This window comes from Quercus robur, chromosome 2 (assembly GCF_932294415.1).
Source record: "Quercus robur chromosome 2, dhQueRobu3.1, whole genome shotgun sequence".
NCBI lineage: Eukaryota > Viridiplantae > Streptophyta > Magnoliopsida > Fagales > Fagaceae > Quercus > Quercus robur.
In genome coordinates this window covers 52,094,108-52,106,909 of record NC_065535.1, presented here as the reverse complement: position 1 = coordinate 52,106,909, position 12,802 = coordinate 52,094,108, and the positions used below count along the sequence as shown (strand labels likewise).

The 12,802-nt window shown below is 35.1% G+C and overlaps 1 protein-coding gene across 5 annotated transcripts; it reads left to right on the top strand.

The window, feature by feature from the left end:
* Positions 1-1,802: 1,802 nt before the first annotated feature.
* LOC126713945 (uncharacterized) lies at positions 1,803-12,802 on the top strand. 5 transcript variants are annotated; one of them, XM_050413910.1, is made up of 10 exons: positions 1,804-2,111; positions 4,387-4,477; positions 4,781-5,360; positions 5,582-5,663; positions 5,860-5,935; positions 6,180-6,260; positions 8,508-8,641; positions 9,529-9,781; positions 10,988-11,051; positions 11,859-12,802. In XM_050413910.1, exons 3-10 carry the CDS (start codon positions 4,838-4,840, stop codon positions 12,452-12,454), a joined length of 1,809 nt encoding a protein of 602 aa, XP_050269867.1. In that variant the 5' UTR covers positions 1,804-2,111; positions 4,387-4,477; positions 4,781-4,837; the 3' UTR covers positions 12,455-12,802. The 5 variants fall into 5 exon arrangements, with proteins under 5 accessions (XP_050269869.1, XP_050269867.1, XP_050269868.1 ...); XM_050413911.1 differs by having other exon boundaries at positions 4,382-4,477; XM_050413909.1 differs by having other exon boundaries at positions 4,379-4,477.

Sequence of the window (12,802 nt, the reverse complement as noted above, 5' to 3'; positions counted from 1 at the left end):
GACTAAAGAACATATATACACATACACATATAGGAACCCTATAAAATATATAACATTTTTAACATAAACAAGTTGAATGTAGCTCAAAGGCAATGATCCCCAACCAGCACCCATTTACTACACAAGACAGGTAAAACCCACCACATTTGGACAAGTCGGATAAGATGCCCATATGGTAGCTTCAAGCCTTGAATTGTCATCCCTACGACTAAATTGTGATATAGCAAAATCATAAATGGGTAAAGTGTAATTTATCCTATTAGAAAAGTGAGGGGTAAGGTTGTCCACAAAATGCAAAATCTATTAACTTGAAAAACTTTAATGATTTCTGTAAAGACCAAAAGATCTTACGGTCCAAGTGATCTACTTAGAACAGTGAGTTGTACAATTCAAATTTGGCTTAAATCAATAAAATTTGTAAGAGAGGGAAACGAACAATAAGAGGGGGCTCTGCCCAAGGATGAAGATAGAGAAGAAAAAATTAATTTCATAGAATAGAAGAGCATATATCCCTCCACATGCTTGCCCAAGGAGGCTAAGATTGTACAAAAAGTTACACTGTTTACTCTCCTCTTTCTATGTGTCTTCTTGTTTATCTTTAGTACTTCTGTTTTTTGATACTTGTGTTTTTTATCCCTTTTTCTGTAAACCCCCATTTTTTTATATACTTCTTCCTTCTTTATATCTCAACCATTCTTCCCTACTTAACTAGCTTTCTCTCATGACACTTGTCTTTTTCTACATCTGAAGAAGATGATGGAAGGAGCTTGCTTAGCTGTGACTTGCACTATTCAGGTCACTTCCTCATTAATGCAGCTGCTAAAACTGTTGCCCGCCATTTAATGCGAAGACGACAGGCTACTCCAAGCTAGAAACTTCCCCTATAACCACTGACTCTCTCTCTCTTCAGACTCTCGCTCCCACTTGGAATCCCTTAGAGTGCTTTGACTCATCTCCTCCTTTGCTCGAGCATCTTTCCTTCTCGAGCTCGTGGACTGTGACATCTCCACAGTCATATTGCAACTCTTCAAATCCATCCTCGGTCCTCGAGCACCCACAATTTCATTTAAATGATCCAAACTTACAATTTACCTTAATAGAAGATCAAGAGGCGAAATCGAGCACAAATTGCAAATTTTATTTATTTGTACACAATCTTAATAGTTTTATTTTAATCCAAATTTGTCAGATCAATTATTCCCATTGAAAAATCATTACTTAAATGTAATATGAAGCCAAGAGCCTTGCGTTTATCAAAAGTAAAATGTAAAAGAAGCCAAGAGTCTTATGGCTGTTAACATAAAGAGGTCCAAGATTTAAATTCCTTACACACAACTATTGACGTGATAAAAATATATATAATATAAAAAAATGGGTAAAATATTATGTTGATCCCTAAATTTTACATAATAAAAAAAAATGTTTTTCGTCACCAGACTTTAAAAGATTTGTTTTTTGTCCCTAAATTATAGATTTTTTTTCTTTTCTATTTTTGTCTTTAAACTATTAGAAAGGGCTTGTTACAAAATTTAAAGGTAAAAAAAGAACTAATTAAAGTTTAGGGTTGAAAATCAAACTTTTGGTAGAATTTAGAAACCAAAATAATATTTCATCTTAAAAAAAAAAAAAAAATGAGAGAGTAAAATTTACCCTCAAATTCATAGAATTAGAAGAATCACCTAATTAAAAAGGAATTCAAAAAGAGGAGGGAAAAATAAATAAATAAAAAAATTTATTAATTTTTTTCATAATCATCAATATGCAAAAGCGTTAATCATTGGTGATTGGAATCACGCCACCCATCCCACATTGCCACACAGATCTTTCTCCGAATCTGCTGACAAAAAAGAAAAAGAAAAGTCAAAGTCAGAAACGCAATTGGACGCCGACAAAGATCCTACCCTAATCTCACCGCACCCAATCTATCTCTCTGCGACGCTTCGAATCACCTTTCTCTCACTCAAAGACACAGAAAGAGATAGATCCACACTTCTTCTTCAAGCTTCAGCTTGTGGACTATAAATATTCTCCCCCGGATTCTCTTCCCCAGTTGGACAAATCACTTTCTCATACTGATTTCTTTTCTTTTTCATTCACTCTCCTCTATTAAGGTAATTCATTCCTTCCTTCCTTCCTTCCTTCCCCCACTTTTATGCCAAAACCCTAACTTTCTCTTCTCCGTTTGGTTCCCCAGAAAGCTCCGGAAAATTCAATATTAATAGAGACAAAATTAAGTTGAGGATTCTTTTTCCCCGACTATTAGGTTAGGTCTATTTTGGACTTGTGATTCTCGTCTTTATTGTATTTTCCTGCGTTTTCTCGGCAACCAAACGGAACATTATCGGCATAGTTGTTTTATTGTTATATTGTCATTGCTGTTTCTACTTGTTTTATATATCTTTGTTTTCAAAGTAGAGAGCTTTTAGATTAAAATTACTGATTATGTGCTTGTTTATGTCTTTGTGGAGGTTTTAGTTTCAAATTTCTGTTTTACCTTTAAGTTTTAGTAGCTTGTGGATATGTTTGCTTGTGTGGAGGTATTAGATTAAAATATGTGTTTTTAATTCTATCTTAAATTTTGGATTAAAATTTCCCTATGTGGTTTGGCATGTAAGAAATAGGTTACAAATTGCTTTGGTAGGCTTTTCAGCTTGTTTTTAAGACATTGGGATGAAGCTATTTCATTCTAATGTAGAAATAGGATATCAAGTTATTATTGTAAAATTTTGAAACATGTAGGCCTGCAAAAGAGACAAGCAGAGCAGTGTATTGAAGTTCAGGATTGATCATTTAGTTTTGTTTCGAATATGAGTTGAGTTTGAGCTCATGACCAAACTAGATCATATGTTCAAACTTGTTCACGGACTATTTGATTAACTTATTATTTTCCAACATATAGTAAACACTACAACTTAAATTTTTACCCTTTCACAAATATATGCTAATAATTAATACTTGAAGTATAGTCTAGTTTTTTTTTTTGGTCATGGAACCTCACCAAGGCTCCCTTTTGACCCATCCCTAGGGAGTAAACCATGGATACACGACCCCACCCACTAGAAATGGTAATCCAAGAGAGCTCCTAGTGGGGATTGAACCCAAGTATAGTTTAAATTATATTATTTCAATTACTTATAAAAAAAAAAAATTTATTTCAGTTAATTAGATAGAATGATTTTTGTTTATGTACTTATAAAAAATTGATTCACTAACTTTGCATTAAAAGTTATATATAATTATTACCACAAAAATGGGCTATTTATATTATCAATAAATTACAAATAATAATTCGAACAAGGACGCTATGGCAGTGCACAAAACTCATGGTTGTAGCTTATGGAAGAGTATTAGGCTGGGATGGGATAGGTTTGTCAGCATTGTGCACTTTGAAGTAGGGATTGGAGATTGAGTGCAACTTTGCAATTTTGGCATGAAGGAGTTGTACTGGTCTTGTACTCTGTAGTAGCTGACTCGGATCCTTCAAATATCTTCCTGCTTGGAATGTGGTACTGACAGGGGTTAGAAGCATCAGATTGTCTGCTTACTCATAGAGTAATGATTTGGTATTGGATTCTATTGCATCTGTGCTTGGAATATTGTATTCAAATAGGCCAAGGAGTGAGAGTCCTGACGGACTGAGCTAGCAATTGAGTGGTACCAGGGTGTTTGACGTTCAGTCTTACTATGGTGTGTTGGAAGCCCCAAGGGAAGTCTGTTTCCCATTGAGAGTAATTTGGTCTGCCAACTGCTAAAGCCCCAAATCAGGTTACTTTTTTTGCATGGACAGCAATGTGGGGGAAGATTTTGACTAATGATAATCTTAGAAAGAGAGCAATCATATTAGTAGAGCAGTGTAGTTTGTGTAGGTGCAGTCGGGAGACAATGGATCATTTGTTAATTAATTGTGATTATGTGTATGCATGTGGAGAGCTATGTGGAATTTAGCTCCTTTGTGTCTGATGGGAATTTGTGGAGGGAGCAAAGTTACCATACTTTTAAAGATTTGCAAGTCTCGGAAATACAGTTGAAGACTTATTTTCTTGGATTAATCTGTGAATGGTTGATGGTCCTGGGTTGGTCTCAATGACAGCTGTACTATTACAGGTTTTACTGAATTGCTTTCAATTACTTGTAATTCTTTGTTTGTGATTCTTTAGGCTGTCTTGTGTTTTCTATAGTTGATGAGAGAGGTATTTTTTTTTGTTCTTTTTTTGTGTTTGTTTTGTTTTTGTTTTTGTTTTGTTTTTGTTTTTGTTTTGTTTTTGTTTTTTTTTTTTTTTTTTTTTTTTTTTGCCATAGTAAAGTCTACTTGAATCAAGCTTCATACTCACAAATTTGTTCATGAGCACATTATTATGTTTGAGCTTGGCTTGTTTAGTAGTGCAGTGTAAATTTAGGCTTGAACTTGGCTCGTGTGCTAAATAAACGATCTAAACAAGCTTTTCTTGAGCTGAGCCAGCATCGACTTTCTTTTTTGGTAAGTAATAATTAGTTATATTAAAAATTGAGGAACCTCGTGTGCACATAGTTTAAAAAAAGCACCCATAAAAGAATTTTTATTATTATATATAATCAAACCTCATTACTTTCTACAACCTATCTAGAGTAAAGTAAATCCATGAGCTCATTCTCCCCAAATGTCTTTCCACGTGCTACAGCCATGGTCCATGAGGAACATATATACACATACATGCATACACATGCAGATATATACACATATAGATGTGTGGATTATTGACTTTGATTTTGTGTTTCACTAATAATAATTCCTCTCATGCAGAATAAATTATTCAATTTGCTCACTGGAGCCAATAAAACAAAAGTTGGTTCATTAAATATGGAAGCTGGGGAATTGGGTGGCCTACCCACTTCTGATGATTATGGAAATGGAAGTGAGAACAATGAACTTTGTAATTCTAATTATGGGACAATTGATCATATGCCTACTAAATCTGAGCGTAAAGAAGACCAGCCATGTAGAGAGCACAGTTTGCATGAGGGTGATGCTCAATATGAAGATAATCCTTTCATAGCAGAAGCCAACCTAAAAAAGGATTTGGTTGACAATAGTTCGGATATGGAAACTGAAGATTTGACTAGCCTCCCTGCTTCTAACATTTCTGGTAGTGGAATCAAGAACGGAATTCGTACTTCTAGTTATAGTCCCAGTGACTCTAATTCTCAACCTAATAATGAGTTGGTTGACAATCCATCTATTGTGCAAGTGAGTGTTGAATTGACTGGAACCATTATGGTTGCTGAGGAGTTGAATAACGTCAGCTCTAAAGTGCATGCTGAGAACAGTTGCCTTGCTGTTGGAGATGAATGTCTCATTGGAAGTGACAAGATGGATGGCCATCGTATCCTTTCATAGTTGATTTCCTACAGTTGTTTCTTCACAATTCTTCACTCCTCTATTGACTAAGTGAGTTGAAAAGTAATGCATGCAAATTTTTACAGTGCAATAATTCCTTAATGAAATAATACAAATTTATTGCCTTTTGTGTCTGTAGTAAAATTAGTTCTCTGTAATTTATGATATGATCCTGGAATCTCTGTTCTCCATAATTCAGCATGCAAGATATTTCAGGTGTTAAGAGAGCCCGAATGACAGTTGATGAACAGCAACCCTCTGTGCGTGTCATGTATAATTCCTTAACAAGGTTGGTTTGAAGTAATCGTCGGTGCAGCACATATTAGAAAGTCTTGCTTGCATATTTAAAACAGTCTAGACACAGACATACCAAAAGTCAGGGAAAAAAAAATATTCTAAAAAACTAATATTGCTGGTCTAAGAAAAATATTCTTTTAATGAAATTATAATAGTCTGATGTTAGTAGATTCTTGTACTTTTTCCAGAGCTAGTAAACAGAAGCTTGAGGAACTATTACAGCAATGGTCACAGTGGCATGCTCAACATGGTTCTTCAACCCAAGTAATTATCACTAGTCTCTAAATGATGAATATTCGGTTTCTGATTATATTTCTTCATCCTTGCGGTGTTCTCTTCTTCACTAATTAGATTGCTGTCTTCTCCTGAATGGTGCATGTTTTCACTCCTTTCTTTCCTCAATTTAACTCAATGCGCCTTTGCCAATTAATAATGAATTGCACAGAGTTTGTTGCCAGGCCTTAAATCATTTATACTAAAAGCTAGTCTGAATTATTTATCTGTTCAGGATCCTAAGGAATTCTTTGAATCTGGTGAAGAAATGTTCTTTCCTGCTCTACATGTTGGCTTGGAGAAGACGTCTGCTGTGGTGAGTTTCCTGTTTTTATTTCAGATCCTGCATAGATCCAGATTGTGTCAAAAGCTTTAGTTATATATCTCGTGTGAGTGAGAATTCCTCTTTTGGGGGGCAGTGTTAAAGTTGGTTTTGGATTTTTGGGTGCTTTTTTTCATTGATGTTCATACCTACTTATGTTTATCAATATATAAAGAATGAGTGGAATATGATGGACTTCCTCAACTATTCATTCAACATTTTTTTCTGGGTGATATTTGCTAACTTCATTGAAATACATGGCTTCACAACAGTTACACAGGACTTATCAAAATAAATAATAGCATATATGCAAGCCAAAAGCATCCTGCATTTTATAATGTAGGAATTAACAGGTTGACCTTGCACATGTTTAACTATGTTCTAGCCGATTATAGCCATCAAGTTTCAATCTTATCAAGCTCGAGTTCCCACCTTTAAACGTTATACCTCATTCCTTCCTAACTGTTAGCTGCCCAAATCTGTTAAGAATAGAACTTAATAGCATTTGGCAGCTGCTGTCCTACATCATCTAAGTTAGTGCATGGGAAAAAAGGGAGTTGGATATTGACATCTTTAATAATGTCTTACCTGGAAACATAAAAGTGTGTGATGGAAGGTAAGGTTAAAAGCACCTACCAATGTGCTGAAATTGGTAGTGTACAATACTGCTGAAATTGTTCAGTACTTCCAGACTAGTGCTCTGGGTTCTCACATAGACAATGGGACTACAGTATTTGAGAGCTTAGAGCAATGTTACAGGAGTACTGAATAATTTTTCATGACTGTCATTTCTGGCTAATGTTCAACTTCTTAAAATGAAGCTCTAGACATGCTCATGCTTCAGTGTGCTAGACATGGAAACAAATGGATGTAAGAACTCTATGTTATGCTCATATGTTAAGATTCCTCCTTTTTTTTTTTTTTTTTAATCATAATTTTGTAACAGCAATAAGACCTGTTGTCTCTATCACATCATCCATGCTAGTGTGTGTCTTTACAAACTTCATGGTTTATGTATGAATTGATGTACTTATAAATAATGTTAAGTGTGTTTGTTTGCCTTAGTAAGTAGCCATGTTGATGTAAGACAAATTTTTATTAGTTTGAAAGGATTTTGAATATTAATAGTGATCTTTAATTGTATTAGTGTCATAGAATTCATGCTAGGTTAGTGTCTACATTTTCTTCGGTTTATTTTCAACTAAAATGTTACAAATAGGAAAAACTCATATGATGTTGGCACTTGGCAATCCAACTTTAGGGGTGATTATTGGTAATATCAGAAACACTAGCAGGGCCCTTTGATATATATAGGTGCCTACCACACAAATTTTAGGGTGATAGATGCATTTGAATGTTAATTTCAACTATATCTAGCGTTTGTATCTGCGGTTAAGTTTGTTTCCTAATTTATCTCATTAATCAGTATGTGATAACTTAATACTTTGGGATTTAGGGTCTGTTTGGATACTACTTATTCCTGAAAACTGAAAACTTATTACTGAAAATATTATAGTAAAATAATTTTTAAAAGTGTGAATAGTGTTGTGGGACCCAGTTTAAAGTCACATTTGCGTTTTTTTGGTACTTGTGGGTCCCGTGAACAATGCACGGGGCTCAGGGAAAAACGCAAACGCAGCTCCGCGTTTGCTATCCAAACTCACACTTATTAGAACTTTTTTTTTTTTTTTTGATAAGTAGGGATTTATTAGAACTTAATGGATATTGTGAATAAATAGCTTCATGACTAACCCGTTAGGGTGCAGCCTAGTGGTTGGTGGCTTGGAATGAGCTTTAGATCCAGACATCTTCGGTTCAATCCCTATTACGAGTTCACCTAGATAATCTACACGGTTCTAGCAAGTGGGGTTGTGTATCCATGCTTTACTCCCAAGGGTGGGTCCAAAGGTACCTGCCTTGGTGAGGTTGCATGTCATTTAAAAAAAAAAAAAAGCGTCATGACTAATGTAAACAAAATCTTTGTTTGATTTTTCTAATTTATTTGATGGTTCTGTTTTCTTTAGCCATCCTCAGACTGTTGTAGTTTTACAATTACTCATTCTAGGGAAATCTCTTGGTTTTTAGCCCAACAGAAGAGATACCCCATGCTCTTACCTTTGTACTACAATTTGAATGACATCTAGTATATGCGTACAGCATTACTCATTAAGTATTTATATTTCTCATGATATCAGATAAAAAGTGTTGTTTGTGAGCTTTAGTTGTTTAATGTACGTGCAGTCTTTCTGGTTGGACAACCAAACAGGGAAGCAGCAGGACAAGTTCATTCCTTTGGATTGTAACTCTGTGCCTCTTTATGATCGTGGATATGCATTGGGTTTGACTTCAGCTGAAGGTTCAAGTAATGTGGAGGGGTAAGTTCTCTTTACTTTTTATGTTGTTTATAAATGAAAGCTTACCATTGGTTTGTTAATAAGCTCTTCTAAGAGCAAGGTGAAGGGTGAGGTCATGAGTTCAAAACTAGTAGGTATGTTTGTAATTACCAATAAAAATAATGATAATAATAAAATAAATTTTGGACATGTAATAGTTTTTGTGACTGGTTGAAAGAATGCTAATTTGTTATATATTTTGAGCTTCCTTGTAAGATTATGATAAAGATCAATGAGATTCATGGTCTTCCTGAAATATTGCATAGGCTGGCTAATGGTGCCTTGGCAAGTGTAAACAACTAGGAAGAAAATTATAGTATTATTAGAGGTCAAAAAGATTTGAAATTATCTTGTGTTCAATGGATTACAGCCTTGCTGCATCGCAATCCCTGATATATATAGATTGTGCAGAATGAAGGTCACCCTGCTTAATAATGCATTGGTGCAATATTCGGATCTCTTTGGGTCCGTTTCATTGGAAAAATTCCCATGGAGATGGTTTTCCTTTAGTAACTATTATCCTACTTTATCTTTTGGTGACAATTAAAATAGTGTGCTTTTTTCATGTTTGATTAAAGAATTGCTTCTCAACAACTGGAAAGGATGATAGATGTAATCTCTATATTTCTTAGTTCTCTCTTTTCTTTTTCTTTTTTTTTCTTTTTTTTTTCTATCTTAGTACACGTCCTGTGTGCTTTGGCCTTTTGTATAGTTTCTTTCGATAAAGTTTATTGCTTATCCAAAAAAAAAAAAAAAATCTGGAAAGGATAGAAGAAAAAAAATCACTTTGACATTTACATGAAATTTGTTTTGTTAGACTAGCTTATGAATTTTTTTCCCTCTTTTTCCCTTTATTGTGAAAATTGTAGAGGCTTGGAGAGATTAGATGCTGCAAGTCGTTGTTTCAATTGTGCTTCTTACAATCATTCTCTGAAAGAATGCCCAAAGCCTCGTAACAATGCTGCTGTCAATAATGCACGCAAACAGCATATGTCCAAACGCAATCAAAATGCCGGTTCACGCAATCCAACTCGATATTATCAGAATACCCCTGGTGGGAAGTATGATGGTTTAAGGCCAGGTGCTCTTGATGCTGAAACACGGAAACTTTTGGGCCTTGGGGTATGGTTTTCATGATGGTACTCTATATATTATTCATAGTGATGTTTTCATACTAGATAAAGTCTTGCAACAAAGTTACTACTAAATATGTAATACTGAGTTCTTATTGATGCTATGATTACCAAGGAAGATGGTATATAAGTTAATTTCATTCTCATGTCCTTAAAATAGTGAAGCACAAAGGTAAGCAAAAACATTCATATAACCCGACCTAAGTGATTGTGTTATAAACTAGGTTGACTTAAGTTGCATTTCCATGAAAAATTTTGCACTGCTGAATTAGTTATCTCTGTGGGGGCAATTTTACCCATAAACAGAGATTTCAATTCAATGAATCCCAGTTTACACCATTGTCAGCATACCAGTATTTGTCAGAGGCATGCAAAATTCAGCAAATCTGGTGATTCAATATGCAACTAATGAAATCTGGCATACACCAGTATTAAAATTTGATCATCCATCCATATTTAATGCACTATTTTTTTAGTTAATTCATATATAAAAGATCTTGTGCAGATTTTGACAAATGATACTAAAAAAATGCTTAGTTTTCTATTTTCCAAATATTTAGGAATCTAAGTGACTCTCTTCATCATCTTACCACCCAATCCTACTACCACCAGTGACTGGGTATGGAAATCATGTATTTTTATTCAGGACACATTCCATGTATGAATGATGGACTTAAGTTTTAGCTGAAGGAAAGGTGAAAAAGAATTTACAAAGCCTAACTCAAGTGGTTAGGCTTGAAGGTTGTCTTGTTGTCATTTCATTTTTAAACAATCTCTCTTGACATATCAACCCTTGCAATGTTTTAGGTTATGATGGACCTGAGTCAGTGTTGTTTTGCACTTCCAATTTCGTTTAACATCTATTAATTTTTGTTTTTGAATACTCAGTTTGTTTCTTATTTCACTTAAAATAGGCTTCTAGGGTTACATTCTCAAGTATTCTAGGCATGAATCTGTAAATATGGACCTAAGTGAGTTGTGTCAAAGCTGCTATCAAATATGGATGTTGGATTTGAATCTATTCAGCGTGTCATATCAAATACGTATTATCATGATCACTTTTCTTTTGTTCTTATAATGGAGATGACATGGTTGTCAATTATTCTTGCTGGAATATAACTTAGTATAGATGAAACTTTGCAGGTTATTGTAGTTTGGCTTCTTTTCAGGGATTTAAAATTATTTTTTTATGCAGGAGCTTGACCCACCCCCTTGGCTCAACAGAATGCGAGAACTAGGATACCCACCAGGATATCTAGGTATTTGATTATGTTTTGCTTACTTTCTGTGATATTAAGTTTTTTGGCTAGAAAGTTCAAAATTGCAACAATTAAATTCTGAAATGCTAGATTTACAGGAATATTTCATCTTACCCTTCTGCTACCTATCCCCTTACTCCTGCTTCATTTAATTGATATTAGTCGATCAGTCAGACAGGAAAGGGAGAGATCAATATTGGCTACAATCACTGCAAGCCAATGGCTAGCTCAAACAAAATGATTATTATTGTTCATTATTTCTGAGGTTTTGTGCTTTTTAATCAGGCTGATTTCACCGCATTAGAAATCTAGAAGATACTAGTTTGATGTCCAAGGAGGCTCAAAAATGATAATGAGATCTTTATTTTTAGAAATGTCACTCTTGTGAATATACTTCATCAGTGAGTATTTTGATATGCAAGAATGTCAATAGGAGGCAATATAATTTATGAATTTTTTGGATACTCTTGGCGATAATTACTTAGGATATGGGAAAGAGAATTCCTACTGAGATTATTCTTCTCATTTAATGAGGTTTGGGATTATGTTATGTTTCTGAAGGCATGGGGTTCTGGGAAGTACACTCCCATACAAAAGAAGAAAAGAAAAGGGGATGGAGATAACAAGAGGGGCAGGGGCGGGGGAAGAGTTCTCAAACTTTGAACTGTAGGCTAATTATCCTAGCATAATGTCTGTATGACTGGCAGATCTTTAATTTATTCTACTGCTAGTCATCTTTGTGGTTTTTCCTTTTGTGTTTTCACATTTGATTTTGATTCTCTGTAATGCATATCTTTGCTTTTTTAGATGCAGATACTGAGGATCAGCCATCAGGGATTACAATATATGCTGATGGAGAAAATAAGGAAGAACAGGAGGATGGCGAAATTGTTGAAGCAGGATATCCTGAACCTCGGAGGAAAATGAGTGTCCCATTTCCTGGAGTAAATGGGCCAATTCCAGAAAATGCTAATGAAAGACTTTGGGCAGATGGATCTTCGAGTTCAGATCTTTCCAGGAATAGAGTGCATCACAGATTGGGCCACTATTCAGAACCTGTGAGCAGAGGCCATCATCGTGAGCAAAGTAGGTTCAGGGATTTCACAGATGAAGGGCCTCCTGGCTGTGAACCAGGATTTAGCCCTTCCATGTCTAGTTACCCTCCAAGGTATGGCGCTTATGATTCTAGTTACAATTCTTACAGTTCAAGAAGTAATTATTCGAGATCAAGAAGCCCTTCCTTTGGGAGGTCCTTGTCAGACAGAGGTAGAGATCCTTTACGAAGGGATTATGGCTCAGGCAGATATGAAAATTATATTGAAGAAGGCACGAATGACTATTTCCAGGATTTTTCATCTCACAGTCGGGATACACAAGACCGGCATTACCATAGGAGATATTAATGTGATTGTAGCAGTAACCGGTGAACATGATTATCCTGACATATATAAGAGGGAGAGGATTTGTACAAAATTTAGATGGGTCTTTGTTGAGTTTAGATGGTGTTTACCATGCAGCTTGTGATTCTCCAATTGTTTTACAGGTCCCCTTACTCTCAGTTGGACATAGGCTTCTTCCCTTGTTCAACGTGTTAAAGTATTTAACATTTATCTGATTAATTAGCAAATTGTATGCAAGTTCTATAAACTATTATGTATTCTCATGTAAAAAGCGCATGCAACGGCGTTGCCCGTGCTCTAGCTAGGAAGGCTACTCATATTGTATTGAAAGACTATTCTCGTTCGAGACTC